General features: G+C 37.8%; 1 protein-coding gene across 1 annotated transcript; it reads left to right on the forward strand.

Moving 5' to 3' along the window:
• The first annotated feature begins 1,010 nt into the window (after nt 1–1,010).
• Nucleotides 1,011–19,966, forward strand: rel (v-rel avian reticuloendotheliosis viral oncogene homolog). The gene is made up of 11 exons (XM_055030261.1): nt 1,011–1,130; nt 1,401–1,439; nt 3,489–3,628; nt 3,705–3,853; nt 4,543–4,634; nt 14,597–14,737; nt 15,243–15,347; nt 16,504–16,722; nt 16,800–16,865; nt 16,960–17,034; nt 17,953–19,966. The coding sequence occupies exons 1-11, from the start codon at nt 1,124–1,126 to the stop codon at nt 18,840–18,842; spliced, it is 1,923 nt and encodes a 640-aa protein (XP_054886236.1). The 5' UTR covers nt 1,011–1,123; the 3' UTR covers nt 18,843–19,966.
• The last annotated feature ends 3,231 nt before the right edge of the window (nt 19,967–23,197 follow it).

Here is a 23,197-nt window from a genome sequence, read left to right on the forward strand (position 1 = left end):
ATCTTTAGATGTCCACGTCCTTTGTGAATGAGGATTGTTGCATTTCTTGATTTTCATCTGATGAAGAATCGTCCTCTGAATCCTCCTCATCTTGGGAAAAATGATGATCTGGATCATCAACAGCATTGTCCTCTGGCTCTGAAGGATCTTCCGTCTCTGAAATTTCTTCATCGACATCGCTATCCCAATTCAAAATCTTCAATGAAGCTTCTTCAGCTGTAAATCTTCTGGAGCTCATTTTGGATGTATCTATCAAAGACAGGGCATGTAAAAGTGACAAGAAGAGGGAAGGGGAAGTCCCTCCTCCACACACACCTGGTTCTCAATAGCTATTCTGAGGCAATCAAAACCAAAGAGGCCTGTTTATTATGTATTTAAACGGCTACTTTATGTCTGGGTCAAAATGACCCCCAACATCATCTTTGAACACAAATTGTGTGCAGACACTCCTCAACACATCAAAGACTCTGGATTTTACTCATAAGTTTATGACCCCAGATGAGGAAAAGTCACAAACTTTCATGGAAAAAAAATAAATATAACCTGCACTTTGGTCAAATCGAAAATTGAAACGGGTCAAATTTACCCTAAACATAAATGGTAAATGTAAACATAACACTTAAACTTTTGAGGCTACATTTGTATTTTTTATGGTTTAGGATGATGCAAAATGTAAATTTTAAATATGGTTTTAGAATCATACCCACCTGTACAATGTGTTTCACTTAGAGATACAGTTTCTGAAATAAATTTACTTTTTAAAAATATTTTAACTTCTTTAAAACTGTGAGTTTTATATACGGATTTGTAATCCGGACATATTTAGGACCGGGGGTGTTTCAAAACCTTTCGTCATCGTCGCTCAGTGATACGGAAGTGCTAGCAAGCTAGCGAGTAGCATCCTGCACTACGGCGAGGCCCCGCCTCTCCAGAGCCTTTCAAGGCTTCTGATTGGTCCATTGGGAAAAATCTGTGACGGAGGAGGGGAATTCCCACCTACTGGATCTCTTGGTGAAAAACATAAACTGGTGGAGCTCAGTCACTCTCACTCATTCAGTCCGCGTCTTTCCGACGGAACACGACCCGGAGAACACGACTCAAGAGTAGGAAACTAGTTCGCACCATGGACGGTGAGTAGCGCCAGGGTTTATTCACTAAAATGGGAAGAACTTGTGGAAACATAGCGAAGTAATTTATAGCAAAAACTGAAATAATACTAACTGGAAAAGTTAAATGTGTCTTAACTGAAGAATTAGATACAAATAATAATTTTTTTTGCAGTTGCTGCTTTGCTGCAGTCTGTTTATTTTATTTAAGCTAACAAAATCTGCGCTGAATCAAATGTTATTGGTACTACTTTTTAAATATTTGACCCTAAATCTCACATTTTCCCTCCTCAGTTCTAATGCCCTCCATTCGAGAGGGTGATCCACACCTCAGTAAGTCCATTTTATTTAAATGTGTTATTGCTTTTTATTATTTTTATCTTTAAAAGCTGCTGTTTTTCTCCCACCAGCAAGTATTAAAAAAACAATCTATATTTATAGAATCTGTCATTTCACTTCCTCTTTTGTTTTACTGGCAGGGATTACTTTTTTTCAGACTCTGCTTGTTTTTTGTGATGGCCAGTGCTTTTCTTTCACTGCTTATCATTTTATGCGTTTATGTTTGGTTAGGTGGATTTAAGCTGCAGGATCAGCTGTGTACCTGTAGAACAAGCTGGTTTTTTTATGCCATCGTTTTGTTTTGTTTTTTTTAAAACAAATTTTAAAAAGTGTCTATTTGTTGTTGTGCTGGTTTGAAAAGCATCTGTTTCCTTTTGGTGGAAAGAGTCACTCCGCTGTCATGTCAAACTGGGTTTTTAGAGTCTTAGTATGGTTGTATCAGTGTAATATGTGAAGAACAGAAAATGCTTCTCAGATCAGTTTTGGTTCCGTTCTCACACGGGTGTCATGTGCAGTCAGTTTTGTTTCAAAGCAGAGGAGTAAAAAAAATGCCATTTCTTTTCAACACGGATGAGGTTTGACTTGTTAGTGAGCTCCGGTTTCTTGATTTGCAGCCGCAAAGAAGCCTGTTTATTCAATTTAGTTGTGCAAAAATGGTGGTGAGCGTTTCTAAATCCGTCCAGAATTGCAAAAACCAGAGTTTAATTGTGCTTTTTTTCTTATCTTTAATCAAACCTGTCATAAAAAAAATAAACTTTTGTGACAACCTGTAAGCTGTTATTTGAACCCTGAAACTAAAGCAGCTAAAACGAATTGATATTGTCTGCAGCTGTGTTCTTGTTGTTGTGTGAAATGCAACATTTGAGTTAAAACTTTCAAGTTGAGATTTTCAAATTCAATCAAAATTTAACCTTTTTAAAAAAAACATCTAAAAAGTACATATTTACCCAAAAGGGAAATTAAACATTGACTTAATCCGTTCTGGATGGTGATGATGCTCCAGTAACAGTCAGTCCTGCAGTGATTCTGAAGAGGCCTCTGACTGAAGATTGTTGCTGTTTGAAATGCTAACAGCTCAGTATCTTTACAACAGAGACGATATTCCACGTCCTGGAAGACGCCATCACTGCTAATCCACCTCATTTGCTTTTGCAGTTTCTTTTTAAATCTCTGTCAGTTGCTATGGTTAGACAGAGAGATGTTGGAGAAGGGGATGTGATCATTGCCCATCATGATTAATGGAAGAAATGGCTTAATCTGCTGAAGTTGGGTTCTTTGAGAAGAGTTTTTTTTTTTCACAATATTAGTGTGTGCCCCAAAAAAATCTGATATTTTAGGAAAACATGTTTTCCTAAAATACAAACCTTGTATTCTCATATTTGTACTGTTGTCCATTTGTCTATCCATCTAATAATCAGCTACAAAAGTTTGTAAAATTTGTATAAATTAGATCAATTCAATGAGGCGCAGTCTTAGGGTTCATTCACACTAACTTTACTTAGTTCACTTTAAATCAAACTGTAGTTCATTTGTGTAAAAAGTTTAGTTTGTTTGGTGAATTGGACTTTGGGCCAAACAATCTAACTCTGGTCTGCCTACAAAGGAAGGTTTCAGTTCGGTTTAAGTGGATTCTGGTCCGGTTCAAAACCAAATATGAACACCAAGTGAACCAGAAGCCGCTCCAAAAGCAGGAAGCGGACTGCAGCGCAGGGCATTCTTGGTAAATACAACCAGAACAAAGGGTGAAATGGGTCGAAATCCTACAACTGCTAAAATCTGACGCTGCTCCGTTTTGTTTACATTACGTGAAGAGGGAAGTTGCGCTCAATGTCTTCATATCGTTTCCTTCTGCAGTTATTGGTGCAGCGCCACCAGGCTGGTGAACAGGTTTTTCAAACTGCTCAGTGTGAAAGCGAACCGCACCAGAAAATGGAACAAATGTTGCAATTTTTGTCCCCAATCAAACTGAATGTAATGCAGAGTCAGTTCCTCCAACAGGAGAGGAAAAAGTCACTCAGATTTCTTCCTCTTTCCTCATTTCAGTGGCTGAGCCAACAGTCCAGATCTTTGAGCAACCTAAGCAGAGGGGGATGCGCTTCCGGTACAAATGCGAGGGCCGCTCTGCCGGGAGCATCCCTGGTGAAAAGAGCTCCGACAACAACAGGACTTATCCCAGCCTGCAGGTCAGCCACCACTCTGCACCAGAGTTTCTCTACAAGTCGCTCGCAGATCTCAGGAAGCTTTGATTTGCTTCTGCAGATCCTGAACTACTGCGGAAAGGGCAAGGTCCGCGTCTACCTGGTGACGAAGAATGAGCCATACCGTCCGCATCCGCACGACCTGGTGGGGAAGGACTGCAAAGACGGGTTCTATGAGGCCGAGTTCGGCCCCGACCGCAGAGTGATAGCGTGAGTCCACCTCCGGCTTCAGTCTCGCTCTTCATCAGCGCTCAGTCGCAGAAACAATCACTTTCTCTTTGGCGCCGTGTAAACACATCGCCACATTCCAGATTTGCTCCCTTTCAGCAGCATTTGGATTGTTAATCGGTTTCAAAACGGCTCGCCATGCAAACCGAAGCGCTCCTGGCTGCATCAAAACAAACCCGTACAGCAGATTACACGGCAAACTCGCATTTCGACACACACACAAAGCATATTTATCAAACCCATGTCTGTGATGAAGATGGCAATATGGGAATTCCCCGAGTGACATCATCCTTATTTGCCGTGCTTCAGAGAGAGAAAACAAAGTTTGTGTGCGAGTACTGGAGCGTGTGTGAGGGTGTGAATGAGTCAGGATGTTTTAGTGCAAGAAATTTGTATATCCCTCTCAGAGTTCATTTTATAAAAAAATGCATAACTTCTGTAGTGACTCCAAATCCCTGGTGAATATTTGAATGTGTGTGGAATATTTGTTGGAACATGACACACCGATTCTACCGGACAGGTGAGACGATTTGCGTCATCGTGTTGTATTGTTGTGTTTTCTATTTTGTTTTTTAAAATCTTGCGTCACTCAGGTGTGGTCCAATCAGCGTTGTCTATTATAAATTCAAGATTTTGCAGCAACTGTTTCTTAATTGTTGCGTTTTTGACAGTTTCCAGAATCTGGGCATCCAGTGCGTGAGGAGAAGGGAAGTAAAGGACGCCATCCTTCAGAGGATCACCAGAGGCATCAACCCCTTCAATGGTGAGTCGTGTTTCTACGCTGAACCTCTCTCAGTTCGCTTTTCTCTGCAGAAACTGACACAATGGAGTAATGCACACATTTTAAACATTTAGTATTTATCAAAAATTGATTTATTTACAATAATTGCAACACATAATTAAGGGTTAACCTCCTGGTTATTCCACCAAGTATTGATTTCTGATCTCTTCCCGAGTTAAAACATTAGTAACAAGTTCATAAGTGAATATGAACTTGTCTGAAACTATTGCATCTGCTTTGTTATTTTGACCATTTCTCATTTTCTTCAAATAAACACAAAATTTTTGTTTGTAATTTTACAGGCATGTTGTCAGTAATTCATAAAGTAAAAGAACAATGTTTGCTTTACTCAAACATAAACCTATAAATAGTAAAATCAGAGAAACTGATCGTTTTGAAATGTTTTTGGTTGTATTTTGTATTTTCCACTGTCTTAATTTTGTAATATTATTTAACAATGAAACAACAAACATAAAAACTAATACTAATTAAATGGACGTTTCGAGTATTGAAAGTCTTTTGTAAAGTGTTTATTAAAAATGTGAGTTTAGATCTTTGCAAGATATGTAGATGTCTTTAAAACAGTTTCTCTGTTTTAAATCAGAAGAAGAAGGAAAGGAAGACCTTACTGTTGTTGGCTCTCTAGAGATCTTTGGAAGTTTTTGTAGATTCTCACTCACAAATTGGAAAGAAAAATGACACAAAGTTAAACCGATGTGCCTCTTTTCTGTGCGTGTTGAGAAAATACGAAACAAAAACCTTTGCAGAAAATTCAGAATGTAATCAGTTGGGCAAAGCTTGTTTTTTCTGTTTCCTGTTTGTCCTTATTTTGGGAACATGTCACCAGGCCTGATCACAAATTTTTAAATCTTTTGTTTCTCCAATAGCAAGCCAAAAACAATTAGCTAGGGACTTGATAAAACTAATAAAATGTGTCCCAAAGGTCAGATCTGAGGAGTTGCCTGTTTATCCAAACCATAACAGATCTTGTTATGCTGTGCTTAGAGATTATTGTCCAGAAACACAAATTGTCCAGAAAGTCTGAAAAAAAAACCCTTCTGTCAGAACTCACTTCTGAGAATCAAACGTATCGTAATCCTCTCCTGAAAATAGCTCTATGATAATCTCATTTGCTCTTCCTAGGACAGTAACCAGTTCATCCTTTGTTCTTACCATTGAAGGAACTTGGTTTTGAAGTAACAGGAGTCGATACGAAGTTCTAACCTTCACTGACCAGTTTTCAGCAGTAAACGTTTGTCACAACAGAATTTGAAAACAGGATTTGGTTGTTAGCTTGTGCTAACAACCGATTTGGTTGTTAGCTTGTGCTAGCTTGTGCTATCTCTAACTGCTAAGAGATTTTTCTGGCGTAATCGCTGGAATTGTAAAACTACATACTCCATTTGTAGTTGGAAATAATTAGATTTTCAAGTTTGAAAATTAACTGGATGCAATCGAAAGGCATAATTCCATTGCCATTGCTATTGCTAGTGTTGCTAGCAGTAGTTAGCTTGGTCATTTTGCTAAAAAAAAAAGTTTTTCTAATCATTAGCTCAACAATTTAGTTTGAGATCGTTTTTCAGATGCGGTTCCAACTGCAGAGCTCCCTCTTCGCTCTTAGAGTCCAAATGTATGAAAGAGTTAACGGCCGCGCTAGCTTAATATTCGTCGTTCTCTGTGTGACGTTTGTGACGTGATGCATTCTGAAATCTGTCAAATCTTAAGAGTTACAACAGTGGCTACTAAGTTTTCTTTGCACACTGCTTTGATTATAAGCTTGAAACCCTGATCTTTCATGGGTCAGAAATAAGAGGCTAACTGCTTTAGCTGTTAGCTATTTAGCTATTAGCAACAAATCAAGCATTTAGAAAAATTTACATTCAACAACACAAAATAGACAAACTGTTTTACAAAGTACTAACGGAGCTTGAATGGTACAAACTATAAATGTTTAATTAGTCTAACACTAAAATCAGGACTCATGCTAAGCTATGCTGTCCAAAACCTTGTAATTTTCTTTTTTCTTTTTTACATTAGCAAAAGAAAATAAATATTATATCATTTCTACCTATTATGTCCTATTTTTAAGCATACAAAACGACTATCCAAAACTGTTAGTGGTTTATTTGCTGTTGTTGGACTGGTGGCTAATGTTGGCTAACAGATGTAGCTGTGATTGAAAAGTGTGTAAAGGTTTTACATGCTAAAACATAATAACGCTGATCTATTTTTTTATTATTATTATTATCAAACTTGGAATATTCAAATGTAACCAAAAAGCTTACAAAAACAAGAAATAAATTAGAATATTTATGTAATTTAAAAAAAAGTTTTGTGTGGGAAGCTACTTTTGCATTTCCAAACAAAATGAGGGAAGTTAACAGCTAGCCGCTACTGAACAAATTAATATCTGTAAACCTGAACTGACTGAAGCCGTGTTAAAAACACGACCAAAAGGTTATTGTTGGTAAAAGTGGTTCTACAAGGTTTCAATCATTCTCAGATTTATTTACTCCAATCTGCTTACATCAGTGCCACAAAACTTTTTTATGATGCAAAAACACAAAATCCTGCCAAGCATTTTATCTAATTTTTAGTGCAAATATCTTAGATAAAACCGACTCACAAGTAGCTTTTCATAAAAGTTTGTTTTAGTCAAGAAATCCTTTATATTAATAAAAAATACTAGAAAAACTTGCTGTTTTTTTCACATATAATAAGACATTTTTCCATGTAATAAGTGAAAAAAATAGTAATTTTTCATCTATATGAAGGGGTTATTGACTTAAAGCAAACTCCTATAAATTGTTGAAAAGTTACTTGTAAGTTTTGTCTTATTTCAAGTGTACTAAGATATTTGCACTAGAAAATTAATAGTTTAAGCTGATTTAAAGTAATGCTTCATCCCCAGTGTAGAATCCACAGACTTTTATCTACTAAATTAAAAGTGAATCTTTGAGCTCTTCTGGTCGTTGCTTCTGGTTTTCCTGCTTTCGCTACCGAGTAAGGTGTTCAAAACAATTCACGAGAAGTGTTTTCAAACGAGAACTTGGTTGACCCAGTTCTCAGGCAACTGAGCAGATTTTCCTGCCATCGAGTCGAAAATCCGCTGCCTTGCCTCCGCCGTGCTATCTACACTGTCGCCATTTCCTTTATGTGCTTCTTTCATTCTGCGGTCCTCCCGAGCAGACACGCAGCAGTTCTCGTGTACAAACAGGCGTTGAGCTACTTCCCCATTCTTGGTCACAGTTGCTCAATTCAGATCAGTGCAGGAGGCCACGTGAGAGCTGGGAATGCAGGATTCATTAAAAGAGGGAGGGTTGAAGCGAGGGGCTTCCCCAGCTCTCAGAGACGATGATAAATGTCGGGTAGGGAGCTTTACAGGTCTGTAAAACACGACTGCTAAATAGGAGGTTTGTGTTCAGCTTTAATTTAGACATATACGCTTTAAACCTTTTGGTTTTTGTCATCAGAGTTGGTTAGTAACGCGTTAATTTTACTCAGTTGCATTTACTTTTTTAGCTTTCTGTGGAAAAATGTACTTCTACTTTACTGTACTTTTTTTACTTTTACTTGAGTAATTTTAATATGAAGTAAAAATTCAGGATTTTTCTATCCACTGAATGAAAAACAAACATATTTGAACCAAACATTCACCAATTAAAGACAGTTTTTGTTAAAGTTTTAAGTTCTTTATTGAAAGAAACTGATTTGGAAAAATTTTCTTTTGCCTCATTTTGTTATTTTTTGTTACTTTTATAAATGATTGTAAATTTGAGTACAATTTTTGGGTCCTCTACCCAGCATTGTTTGTCACAGATGTCAGATATGTGTAATACTTCTGTATCTAGTTTCAACTAAAGTACACATTTAAGACATGCTTTTGTTTTGCTCTCTTGGTTTGATTCATTGCCTCTAAATCTGTAATAATCCTCATATCTAATGTCTCACGACTTTCACGGCTCCTGAACATATGAAACCGTGACACATGTTGCTCTTGCAATACAAATGAAAACTTCAGCACCTTCAGCACTCTTACTAGTTCAGCCTGTAGCTGACTGTAACTTCCTATAGCAGGTTATTATTTCCATGATCCAATAATCCAACTGTCTTATCTTTTTTCATACAATACCATTATTGCATGACAGTAGCAGTAGCATTGGTAGCATTGGTAGAAAATAAATTTTTTCCCCATTATGATTAGATTTGAAAACCTTGCATTGACTCCTCCAAGCAATTCTTGCCATTGTGGCTAAAAGATCAGAATAATGTGCATTAAAGTTTGTAAAATAGGGTTTAATTGTTTTTTTGTTATGTTGTAAATTTACCAAAGTAAAGCTAATCTGAGCCTGAATCTGAATCTAAAGTGCTGCTGTTGTCACAAAATGGCTCTAAAAGAATTTCACAACTTATGCAAATACCTTCTTAGATATTTGAGCAGCAATGTTTTAAATCATTTACTTAAATTAATGTATATTTTGGAGCCAATACTTGTGTGGTACACCAGAATAACTGGAATCAAAACCGCCCCACAGCATAATTCTGCCTCCACCATGCACAACAGTAGTTAAAGTGTTGTTTATATTTTCTTGATTTTTAAAAGCTCATTGTAACTCTATGTTGTGTAAAATCTTTCCTGGTGTTGATTGGGACTTGATTTTTGATAAACCTGAAGCTTGTACATGCGTAGCTGCAGCAGAGCATAACGGGCAGCTGGAAGTCAAAGACCTGCTACTTAAAGCACTTCTGCTTTGAAACTCAGCTGCTTCCTGTGTCGAGGGAAGATATGACGATCCCCACCCCTCATGGCCAACACGTTTCTTTTTACCATCTTTACGCTCGTAAACAAACCTGCTCACCCCTTCAGCCGCTGATTATCCGTGGGCTTTTGCTTTATTACGCTTCTGCACGTTCTAAACTTTCATAGCTCTCACATAGGAAAATGTATTAATTTAGTTCTGATTTTCATCCATAAATTGTGTTTTTGTGATGGGTTCTCCTGCAGTGTGACCTGTGTTCATATTTCGAAACGCCATTCTCAAATACGGCGTTCTTTTTCCGCCATCTTTGTTTATATATCTGGTTCCACTTTAGAGCGGTGCCCTCTGCTGGATGGAGGCCAAACTGCAATACTAAGTAAAAAGGTCTAACCAAGCATTATCAGTCAATCAATTGGGATCTCATTTTAATTTAATAAATGATTAATCACTAATTAATTGTTTATAAACTTGGATCACCACGTGTTCAGCAGATGACACATTTATGATGACACCTGTGTTGCTGTGACGCAGTAATTTGTTTCTGTATTGCTGTTTGTCTTCAGTTCATTGTGGTTGTGTGGTGGCGCACCTGCCAATACTCACTCCTGTAGCACAAGACAGGAATGAGTTTTGAAGAAAAGTTCTTAGTTATTGAAACGAATGCATGTGGTTACAACCTCAAAACCTTTAACTTATTGAAAAACAAACATCAAATAGGGTCGAAGAAGGGTGGTCTGATGCTGTAGTTTGATGTTTTACCAAAGATCTTTAAAGGTTTACATACACTAATCATGTTTTTTATATAAATTTTGGAATTTTAGTGATTTTATTTGAGTTATTTTGTTAGGGTGGAATAGTAAGACAACATACGACTGTTGGGATTTTAAAGGAACAAGACCGGAGTGCAAAAGTTATTGGAAACGACAATAATAAGACTGTCAACTGTCAAGCATGGTGGGGGCAGCATCATGATGTGAGGCTGTTTCTTGCTCTTACTTTTTGGATTAAATCTGAAATCTGTTTGTGCCAGAAATTTAACCTACAGAAATTAAATATGCAACCAGAATTAGTCCATATAACCAGGAAACAGACCCACAGCATCATCCTGCCATCATTATTCTTGACAGTTAGTACCATGTCCTTAAGGTAACTTTGACTCTGGATTGTAAAAGAACAGTTAGTCTAACTCTCACAAGGCTGTTTTGCTTATTAAGGCAATAAAAACAAAATGAAATTATATGCAGGTTGTTTGATAAACCTATAAACTACTTTGTGCCTGGCGGTTGTAAAGCCGCTAGAAATGTGCACAGCATTGACTCTGCAGCTATGAGTACAAGGTGCCTTATCGTGGCTGAAAAATGTTCCACGGTGGCATTTGGGTAACGACGAGGAGGCCGAACAGAAACCATGCGAAGGGAATCTCTGTGTTTTGCTGTCAGATATGTTAGAGGAGGCTACCCTACTTTGACTTAATGACGTCTGCCTGACATGTTTCTGAATTCGTCTATCCTGTGCAGACATGGATGGTGCAACATTGCAACACTGCTGGGGGTTATCATATGAAACTAAGACACGGATGCTGGTGGAAAGCGTTTTCCCTTTTTTATTTCTCTTAATAATTAATCATCCCCACAATACTTTCCTCTGTGTATTTGTACTGTGACTGTGTTCACACAGCAGGGAAATGCAACCATAATTTTTCACTGCAAATTCCAATAGTTTACCAATAAAAGTCCGACCTGTGCCACTCCCATTATGTGGTGCACATTTGGATAGTTTCTAAAGCCATCGTGGTCCAAACAATGCTGCTTTTTATCCACTTTTACGTTGTTGATGCCACGCCAGAAAAGGCCAGATTCTGTAAATTGGGACATAAATAATGGCTGAAAGTTGTGATCATGAATTTATGAGAGAGATCTGAGTCACTGAAGCTCATCACATCCCTCCGAATAGTTCCGATTATGGATCCAAAATTACTTCTCTACAAAAATGTCTGTCAATGCTCCACCGTTGTAATTAGTTATACTTTCTTTTATTAGTTCCCTTCCTCTTGCTGTGATTTAGTGTCCATTCTGTCAGCTCTATTGCTAATTAATCGATCCGTAAACTGCGCCGACCGTTGTCACTTCCGTAAATAGTGCGCTGCTGCGTGACGTCAACGTTCTTCTTCTGCGCATGCGGGGCGCGTTGCCTGCGTAAACCTGTCGTTGGCGCGCTATCCTCATTGCGCTCGGGTTTAATTAGTTGTATGAATAAAATTATTTCATTTTATTTTTGCGCAAAAATAAAATTAAATTAAATAATTTTAGCTACCAAAAAAAGGGGGAGAAATTGAGCATTATACTAGGATATGTGCTATTGCACACATCCTAGTAACGGTTACTTCAGACAGAAACGCAATGTTGCAAATCCTAAAAGGTGGAGAAATTGTGAGTCACGCAGTGGAGACACTTTGTGGTGAGACCTGGCACCTGCCTACACTTCTTTTTCGCTCTCACACTCGTCTCCCACAGTCACGCTAACCACTTGTGCCCCACAGCAGATTAACACCCGCCCCAATCCGCCGGTGTTGCCCCCCATTCCTCCCGCGGCAGCATCATCTCCGTACAACCCGGCTGCAAACTTAATGCAACCCAGGACGTCGGCTAATAGCGGCCCGCTTTCTTTTCCACCACACACACACACACACCAACACTCCCCACTGCAGCCACCTACGACCCACTTTCGTGCACCTGTCCAGCGGCTTCCTCGATCAGCGCACTACACCAATACTTTTGCATGCAGCGATCAGCCCAGATTGTTCCGTCTGTAGTTCCATCTCCGTTTAATTTCTCCCTCCTTCAGTTTCTCCACTCTGTGCTTGTGTGTCTGCCACCTACAAGCACACGAACCTGATGGCCCGACATAAATCTGAGTAAGAGCTGCTGCTGCTGCTGCACACCGCGGTGCACCTCTAAGTTAATGTCCAGGAAATAAACGTGTGCAAATACGCGTGTGCAGCTTTGCATTTGAAAAACCTTCCCTTTGTATGAGTATAACTAATGGCGTTTAGCAAATAAATTTCCGTTGTTGACTACTGGAAGAAGACAGTTGCTTTTGAGGAGCATAATAATCTGAATCCAAAATGGAACTAAAACAGATGCGTTTGCAAGTAATGTTTCATCATAATCCAGGAGCTTATTTCAAGTCAATAATTTCTTAATATTGACTAACGAGTGCTAGTAATGAGTTAAATAATCTCCCAGTGGAATAAGACATTTTAACTTACAATATGGGGAATGCTGGTCATTGGCTCAAACCGGGTCAAATACAGCAGCAAATCTGCGATAAAATCCCTAAAAAATAAAAGAATCGTTGAATTAAAGAATGATTTAGTTACAACTCTAATGTCTTACATCTATTTTTAAGTAGTTGCTGCCAAAAAGGGTTCAATGAGCTGTTGGATTTGGGGTTGGTCTGAAGGTTTGAGAGTCTGTTAATCAAACAGCTTTAATCAAAAGGGCAAATCTTCACGTCAGCCTCAAAAAGTATTGATGTTTGATTGTAACCGAGGACGCCTGATTGCCAGCAGACATTTTCTCCGTTCTTCTTTTTCTCTCTGCAAACAGATTAACGTTGAGGTGAGCAAAACACAACAGGCCTGAGAAAGACGGAGCTCAGCTTTTGCGCTGAAAGTGTCCAGAGTGCCAGTGAAGTGTTTAACTGTTAGATAGCTGCAGGAATCTTCAAAAACCTTGCAACCTTGCAGCCAAAACGCACAAAAAAAGGCGCTATGAAAGTCTTAGAAGACGTGTCCCACCACTTTCACACACGTCAACAGCCACTGTGGTCACTCGTGCAGGGAGCCTCATCTTTTGCTCACCGTCTCACGCAGACACTTCTTTTCCACTCTGAGGTGACGTTGCACGGCGTCACAGTGGTGACGGGTTGTAGGCGGGGATGGCCTCGCTGTGAGCGCAGGAAATAGAAATTGAGAGGTGGAGGAAGAGAAAGTAGGCAGATGTGAAAGCCTGATGTCGGTGTTGCTGCGTGGGCGTCTCTCAGTGAGAGCTCTCCCTTCAAGGTGTGTGTGTGTGTGTGTGTGTGTGTGTGTGTGTGTGTGTGTGTGTGTGTGTGTGTGTGTGTGTGTGTGTGTGTGTGTGTGTGTGTGTGTGTGTGTGTTGATAGTGAAGGTGGGATGTGTGATGCTGGCATGTAGATGTGTGTGTGCAGGCGATGTATGGTGAGCATCTGAAATTTATACGGCCTCAACGAGAGATGTTTTTACATCTTGCAGGATTATTATTATTATTATAAGTGGTAATCTTAGTCATAAAGATAATTACTCCACAGTTTTCCTTGAACTTTAATGTTTTTTAATTTTCAAGTTATTTTTCTGTATTTCAGTCAGAAACTACAGATTACTTTCTCAGAACATATTCTACAGGTTACTAATCGGATTTCTCTCAGTTATTCAATTATTGAAATGTCAACTAGTTTAGTAATGAATTCATCATTAACTGGAGCTTCCACATTCAGAAAAAGAGCAGTAATTAAGCCAAAACTATACAAACTATACACTTTGCATTTAAGAAAAAAAAAAACATTGTTCCCTAAATATGTTCTACTCAAAACCACTTACCTGTTTCAAATTCTGTAATAAAAAAAACTTCTATTAAATCAACTATACAGTTATTAATTGTTTAAAGCAAAAAATAGTTCAGATTTGGATAAATCAAGCAGAAAGGACTGAACTTTTTACATGTTGATGTTAGACGTTTTTTTTTTTTTTTTTTAGCTGCAGATGCATCTTTTGCTGAAAATGATCACAAAAGAAATGTTATGCTATTGAATTTTAGGCAATAAGAGCAATTTGTTTATTTGCATATTTTAATGTTCTTCTAATATTTAAAGAATTTGCAGAACGTACCAATTTTTGAAGATTAATCATCAGAACATACTTAAGAAAATAACAAATTTCTAAAGTATTTGTTTGCTGCTACTTTACCAGAAATTCAAGTTTTATTTTCCAAAATCTATAGATGCATTTTCAGGAAGTTACTTATTGCTTTCCCGACCAAACCCAGAACTTAAAAAGTACTTTAATTGAAAATTTAAGTTTCAAATACAGAGAACCGCCGAATGTTTGGTGTAGATTATTAAAGACTGTCGGTTCTAAGTTTGTGTTTGTCTGTGTCGTCTCAGTGCCCAAAGAGCAGCTGATGCAGACGGAGGAGTACGACCTGAACGTCGTCCGCCTGTGCATCCAAGTTTACCTGCAGGACGAAACCGGCCACTACAACCGAAGACTCAACCCCATCGTCACCAACCCGATTTACGATAACAGTGAGTGCGCTGAACTCCATCAAACACACCAAAAATCCTGCTAAACAGCGCTGAGTGGTGAAGTTGGTTGTAGGGAAATGCAAAATGATGTACATGTCAGGTTTAACATTAAAGCAAGATATTATAGTAAATTAATAAACTTCACCCAATGTCTAAATTTACAATGCACAAACACTGAGACTGGCGAAAAGCTGCACCTAAAGAGTGTCAAAACCTTTGTGTCCAGTCAATTTTTTCTCAACATGGTTTCACATACAGAAAGAGGAAGTTCTTTATACACACCAACCCTCAAACAACACCGTTACCATGGAGCACTTCCTCTTCCCAAAGCACACATGTGACTTTACTTGCTGAGATCTCAGCTGTTAACCATCAGGCCTTCCCTCAAAGCAGAGGAGCAAATTTTCAACAGATTCAACTAAGTCGACAAGAAATATCAACAAATAAATGGCTGCTAGAGCGTTCTGTACGGACATGTTATATTTTCTTGTTTCTGTGTGATTAGGAGCTCCAAACACAGCTGAGCTGAGGATCTGTCGGGTCAACAGGAACAGCGGAAGTGTTAAAGGAGGTGACGAGATCTTCCTCCTGTGTGACAAAGTACAAAAAGGTACAAACTGCCACAGTCCTAAACAGTGTATCTTAACCGCTGGTCGCATTTCTAATGTTTCTGCTCTGTTTTGCATCTTTTCTCCACATCCATTTCTCAAATCCACTGATTCATTCTGCTCTTCATTGCCATCTGTGCCCATCTCTTTGCATTTGATTCTGGTTTTCAGTAGCAATACATAACAGCCTAAACTCTCTGGACCGATAGGTTGCTTTCCAGAAACTCGCAGGTTATATTATGTTGCATATGTTACACTAGGAAAACTTTCTAGTTATGTTACTTTCTGGTAACTTAATAGTTATTATCAGGAATTCATTGTCAGAGAGCTTACTAGTTCTTTTTCTGAACTTATGATACTTTATGGGAACTTAGTAGCTGTTTTCACAAACTTACATTACAGAACTTAGTAGTTCTTTCCTTGAACTTATATATTACTTTTTGAAAAGTTACTAGTTACTTAACTAAACTAACACGTTACTTTCTGGGAACTTGCCAGTTTTTTCAGTAGCTTACCGTTGAACTTACATGTTTCTAGTTCTAATTTGTGTTACATTCTGGAAACTTGAGAACTTAAGTTGTTTTCTGGAAATTTAAAGTTAATTTGATCTTGTATGTTCTTTACTGGTTCTTTCTCGGAAATTAGAGTTCACTTTTCAGAACTTAGCAAGTTTTAATAACTAAACTTACTAAAGTTACTTTTTCAAATGTACCTTCAGTTTCCTTCCTTCCAGAACTTACTGGTTACTTTTCGTAACTTATCTAAATATACAAGCTACTTTCTCGTAACTCAGAGAACGTACCATGAATCTAATGGTTATGTTTACAGAAATAGCACGTTGCTTTCAAAAACGTATCTGAATGAATGCAAAATTACAGGCTACATTAAAAAATGCACAAGTTATGTTTCAGAAATTAAATTTCTGAACCTTTCCTGAACTTACCCAGAACCTTTCTGGATCTTACTCAGAATCTGCAGATTGGCTTCAGTGAACTTATTTACTAACTAGTTTCAAAAACTGAGCTAGAAATTAGGTGTTGCTTTTGCAGAGTTTCCACATGACTTTTGGGAAAGTTTCAGAAAGTAAACTAGGTTTTGTGAAAGAATAGACTGGATTATGTATTGCTACCATCATCCCATCATCTCTTTTCCCAACAGATGACATTGAGGTGAGATTTTTCTCCTCCAATGGATGGGAGGCCAGAGGTTCTTTTTCCCAAGCCGACGTTCATCGTCAAGTGGCGATCGTGTTCAAGACGCCGCCGTACTTCCACACCAACATAACCGAGTCGGTCATCGTGCACATGCAGCTGCGCCGACCCTCCGACCAGGAAGTCAGCGAACCGATGGATTTCAGATATCTGCCCGAAAACAAAGGTGATAAGAAACTCTCGTCACGTTGCTTCTGTTAAACAAGACTCCGTTATTCATGAAAACTTCTGTCTCCTCTTTAGACCCTTATGGCTACAATGAGAAAAAACGCAAAATAGAGGATTTGTTTAAGAGATCGGGACTCACAGGTATGAACTGCGATCCTGTGTAATCTGCTGCAGTGATTTCACTCCAGTTAAATTCATTAATAATCATGTTTCTCACTTTCTCTGCCATCTTTAGGAAGTCCTTTGGCTGGTCTTCAAATGCCCAGGCCGAAGGCTGTGCCTCACAGCCCAATGGCTCACATGAGGAAAGGTGACTACTTTTATATTCAGTCTTCATACAGAGGCTTGAATTTCATTCAGGTGGTTCCTAGGTTTTCATATCTGCATAAAGTACCAGAAAGTGACTGTTTTGTAGTGAACTACAATTAACATTTCATTAAAAGCTTAAATTTGGAAAACGTTACAGTTGAAACCAGATATTTTCATACACATAATAAAAAGAGATAAGTGTTTTTCTTATTATCTGAAGTGAAATCAAACTAAATTTCTCTTGTTTTAGGTCAGAATTACAGAAATTATTAGAAAACTTAGCCTGAATTTTTCATTTCTTTATTTATTTGCATTTATTTAATTTGAGGAATTACGGTAATTTACTTTCACATGATTTGTTTGGATTGTTTCACTTACTGATTGTCTTATTTTTTTTTTATGTTGAACTACATCGGAGTATAAACATTAAGTAAACAAAAAGAATAAAATTACAAGTCATAGTATTAGTACATTGTATTTTATTCATAAGCAATAAATAGTATTACTATTTATTACTAAGTCATAATATTAGGACTTTATTCTGGTACAGATTTATTTTCATTATTTTGTTTTATTCTTAGTTTGGCCTTAGTTCTCCATCATACAAAGTTACTAAAATTGCAAGATTTTTTCGTGAAATTAAGGTTTTGTTCTCAGACCAGGTTGTGAGAGGAATTTCAAAACATGAAATTTTGCTTTATTTTAGTTCACTTGCTGTTGAGTGTCCAATATTACCTCAAAAATATTAAAAGTAAATTATATGATATAACAGTGAAACGTGTTTTTAGTTTACTTGTGTTGTTTCTGCGGCAAAGTTACCTTGAAAATGTTACTGTGGTAAAAGTGTTGGAACCCTGTCTCTTATTTAGGCCAATAAAAGACAAACATCAACTAAAATCTGGTTTTTCTTTTTGCCCAGACCACGGTGCCATGTACCTGAGGCAGACCGCGGCGCACATGACCCAGCAGACTCCAGTATTTAACCAGTCCTACCAACCGCCAGCCCAGGCCACGAGCGCCATGATGACATCACAGGCTCATAACGTACAGCTCAGTCATCCGTGGGTCAATCCGCCCTCCCCCATGATGGAAACGGTCACCATTAACCCATCGGTATCTGTTGGTAACCACCCAAACAGCAGCAGGCAGCACCACCCGAGTCGTGGAACTGGTTACCAGCACAAACTGGACCCGGGCAGCTGTGAGAACAATGCCCTCCCTCAGCTCTCCATGAGGGATCTGCAGTGTTTGGACACGGTTGTTGCGGGGAATATGATGAACCCGTCCGAATCCCAGCTGTTGTTCCAGCAGCAGCAGCAGCAGCAGCATCATCAAAGAGACGATCTAAACTCTGATTCCCAGAACCAAATGGTCAACCAGAGTCAAGGTTTCCAGAACACATGGCAAGGCTTCGGTACCGTCCCACACGCCCACAACAACACCAGCAACTATAACGGGTCTGTACCGGCAGACGGGTCCCAAGCCGTGGGCTCTTTTCCCTTCCTAGAGGACATGACGAGTGGGGATTTCCTGAAGGGTCTTGTTGGAGGTCCAGTCTTCCAGTGTAAGCAGGAGCCTCCGGTTTCTGTCGGACAAGATGGCGGCAGCCCTCTGATGCAATCCCAAAGAGAGAGCCAGGGAAATACGTACACCAACCTGCTGCCTCGCCCCATGAGCAACGGCGACAATATGGATCATAGGCGGCAAGACGCCAGCTGTGTCAACCAGTCTCTCCCTTTTGGGATGATGCCGGAGGTCCGCTTCGCAAATCTGGCCGACTGGGCCAAATCTTCTCCGCAGAGTAAATAAATAAAAAAGAAACAATTGGTTTTTATCAGGAGAATCTGTTTAGCTTTACAAAGCTGGTTTGCATTGGCCCCATGAGGCTCCCCTGGTGTCGGTCTGGGTTGGTACTCAGCCGGCTTCGGCAGCCAGTTGGATCCAGAACCAGATATTGTTTGGAAACGGTACAATTTATCATTTTAGAAGAGCTTTCCCACCAAAAAAAGGGATTTTTGACTAAGTGAATCAAGTAAGATATCATGATTCCTGATTTAACTTTTGATAATTTGTGACACTGTAGGAGATGCAGAAAGTGTCCATGTAGCTTGCCGTAGGTGACTGGAACTGAAACTGGTCAGTTTAAGTTGGCTAACGTGGAGTTAGCTGGTTTCTGTAAGGACAAACCATTCTTCAGACTGGTACTGGTGAGTTGATAAAACAGCTGGATGACGTCTTCCAGGACAAAGTTTAAATATTTGAAGAAGTGAATGTACTTTCTTTCTTTTTCTTCATTACCCAAAGTTGAATTCACTGTCATCATATCGAGTACTGAATGTTATAAGATTTAGTCTATTAATAACATAAATATGTATATATAAACAGCATAATTTCACTTAATTTCTTTGAATGTTACTGAAAGTACTTCACTGCTTCTTGTTTTGATTTTTTTGTTGCAGAGCATTGCTGTTAGGTGCACTCTGTGCATGCATGTTAGCCATAGTTGAGAGTAAAAGCAGTAATTGTGCTTAAACACTCAAAAACTGGCAAGGTCCTGAAATTTCCATTGAGGAAGTTGAGGAAGGCACATTGAGTGGTGTCTCTCCTTTGTAATGACTATGTCATGTCAGTGATTGCTTGTGTTATCCAGAGTTCTCTAACATGTTTTATACTTTCAGATGCCTTTTGTATGATTTATTGTTTTGTTTATTTAGCTGAATGTTTGAGGATGTTTCCTTAATTGAATATGATTATGGACCAACACTGGCACTGGTCAGTGTTTATATTTTCTTGTTGGCTTACAGGGTTTTTAGAGCTTAAATAGACATGTCTGTTTTGATGAATATTGTACAAGGTTTGATAATTAACTGATTTGTGCCTTTTTCATTTTTTTTTGGTAAAGATTTTATTTCCTAATAAATAATAAATTGGTCTTTTCTATGTTGTTTTTATTATTTTTACACAATTACAATCATAAGAGAAAGAAAGTGTTCAGACTGACTGGACTGGATATCCTTCATCATCCACAACAGCTCTTTGAAGACACTTGTATAAATTGCCTTTGGGATAAATAATGTATTTTTGAATTGAATTGATAACATGTAGAAAACTCAAATTTTATAGTGTTATTTAAAGTATTGGTGAGAGAATGCCTTCCCCTCAATGACAAGACAACAGTGTGGCAAATTCTTTTGACATTGCACTTTCATTTTAAGTTGTCTTTGACCCCAAACCAAAATGTTCATCACAAATTTAGTTGTGAGCTAGACATTCACTTCTCTGTTTAAGCACAGCAAAACTATATTAATGATAAAGTCCTACCACATTAAAAGTGAAACCAGACTTCAAGCTCAACTGAAACTATTGACTGTCTGTTGTGGTGATGCCTGGTCAGTTTAAAAATCACTAAGCAAAGAGAAAATAAAACGGATTGAAAGTTTAATTTTATGATCTATGGCTACACCTAGCATAGCGCTAATGCTATTAAAACCCTCAGAACCATGATAATGTCATAAATTACCCTCACAAAACATCTGCACATGATCAGTTCTTCATGTAAACTTCAGTTTTATTTACCCAGTTTTCAAAGTATACTGTATCTACCACAACTTATTTCAAGGTTTTAGTTGTATGACTTTAGCTGGCCTACAAGCCTTAAACCACAAAACAAACATGGCTAACTAGCACACAAAATGTTTAGCCTTTAGCTACAAAGCTGAAACATTTATTAGCAGTAATTGTTTCAAAATTAGTCTCACGCAATGTGGTAAAGAATTTCTGAAAGGGGACAAGTTGCTGAAGAACTTATATAAAACATAATATGGTACATTTGCTAACAGTCGCCCTCAGTTACCAGGCTAACCAATACTGCTAGCTTGCTAAGGCTATCGGTCTTTTTAATCCCCTTTACTGTTTTTAGGTGATTGTTTACTTTTGAGATGGCAGTATTGGTGTTTTAATACGTGCTGGTGTTTATCTACATTTAATTAAATTAATTTATAAAACACTTAAATATTGTATTACCTAAGTTTGTTCAGCAAATCCCCACTAGCAGTCTGTATTACAGTGGCTCTCAACACGCCTCTGACAGAAGACTTGTATTACAGTCTAATAAAGAGGATGTTTTCCATTTATTGAATAGAGGAGTTGGTAGTATGGCCTGTTGAGGTAATAATGAAAATGAAGTGCAGAAGCTAACTGGACTGTAAATAACTTTTTCACCACCGCCCTGCTTCAACCCTGTTACTCACACGGTGGAAGATTTATACTTGACTCACGCTGTTGCTAGATTCAGTAACACAATGGAGCCAAAAGATAATAACACAGATAAAAACAGGAAAGATTACTCTGCAAGATTTGTAATGTTATGTTGAAAAAGGAGAAAGAGTCCTATACATTTCATTTAGATTGTTTTCTTCCACCACGTTTGAATACTGAAAGAAAAAAAAATCTGAACCGTCATTAATTCCTTCTATTTTTCCACAATCCCTGTAATGAGCAAGTCAAAACACCAGATAAGAAAACACACGAGGACTTTTCTAAACTTTGTACTTCTTTTTATTCACTGCTTTCACATCAAATCAATTGCATTAAAAAAAAAAAAGTTCTTCTGGGATCTATCTATTTCACACAATCGCTTTATGTAAAATGATGCCGAAGAGGAAAAAACATTTGAGGAACACACAGCTCTTCTGAATTGTCATGTTTCTTCTGAATTGTCATGTTTTTCATGTGATATTATGGGATTGACGAGCCACCTGTTGCCTAATAAAGGAAATGTTGCGGCTGTTGAGCAAGGTCATTTAAACTTTTAGTTTCAACTCCAAATGAAACAGCAAACAGAAAAAATTTGATTTTTGATGTTTTATTTCTCAGTGTAGCTTTGCCTTTTTTTCCCCAAATAAGGCTCTGCATGCATTACACAAAATCCTACAGACTTTTGTAAAAATTTGCAACTGAAAACCTCATAATCCTGTTTGTTTCTTTTGATATAAATGAAAAAACTGATGAGATCAATGATAATGAAGCTGTTTATGTCATCGGCTGAAATATGTGTAACATAATGAGTCAGAGGAATGCTGTCCTGACACATTTGAAACTGCACATTAGCTCAGTTATCCGGTTCCAAGCATAAGAATCTCCACAGTTTTTAATTTGCAGTGACGTTAGCGGCGCAGCATCAACGTCTCAAACTGAGGGATGTTCAGGATAGTTGGTTTTTAAATCATCACACAGGAACTTAATCTGCTCCGACTTGTCAGGACACGGTCAGAGAATATTCGGGGGGTTTCCAGGTGATTCAATTTCTGGATCATAATGAACACCAACGTTTCAATTATCTAAAAAAAAGGCCACCGCATTATGTCTAAAAAGTATCTTTCCAACAATGTTTTTTGGTACATTTCAAAGCAAAAAGGCCCAAATCATGACACATCCTCCACCGTTTTTAACAGTGGGCAGAAAGCGATTTTCAGAAATATTAATCCTCTGTTTGATGGTATATATTTATTTTTTCTACTTTAGCTAATTCTACGTGCTTTTGTTTGTGATGGTAGGGCTGAAATTATTTTTTTTTTCTGGCTTGTAGGAGTTGTTCTTGTAGGAGTTGGTAATCTCACAGATTAGGAAGAATCTATTGGCAAAGAGTTGGTAATTATTCTGATGCTGTATGTCCAGTTGTTATTTACAATTGTCATTATTACTTTTATCATTATTATTATTATGCAAGTACAGTGCATATGTTTTATTAAATTGAGATAAAGGGTAGGATTAAATAAGTGTTCACTTCTTCCTTTTGAAACAGAAACATAATGGTAAACATTATTTTTCTTGGTTATCTATGCACAAGAGAATACCAAAATCTATTTTGAAAGGTGGTTGAAAGAAGGCATGTAAGTAAAAGTCATAAACAACTTTGAAGGTAAAGCAGTAAAAAAAAAAAAGGTTTGTTATATTTATTTTATAAAAACAATTTGACAAGATTGAGATTTTTTGTATTTTGTCTTCACTGCAAAAACACACAAAATCTTACAAAGTGTTTTTGGTGTAGTTTCTAGTACAAATGTCTTACTATACTTGACATAAAACAAAATAATTTTTTTAGCAAAATATAGGAGCTTGTTTTAAGTAAATAAATCCTAAATAATAATAAAAAACAACATTTG

Source organism: Poeciliopsis prolifica, unplaced genomic scaffold (assembly GCF_027474105.1).
Source record: "Poeciliopsis prolifica strain line A6 unplaced genomic scaffold, Auburn_PproV2 SCAFFOLD005, whole genome shotgun sequence".
NCBI classification, from domain to species: Eukaryota; Metazoa; Chordata; class Actinopteri; order Cyprinodontiformes; family Poeciliidae; genus Poeciliopsis; species Poeciliopsis prolifica.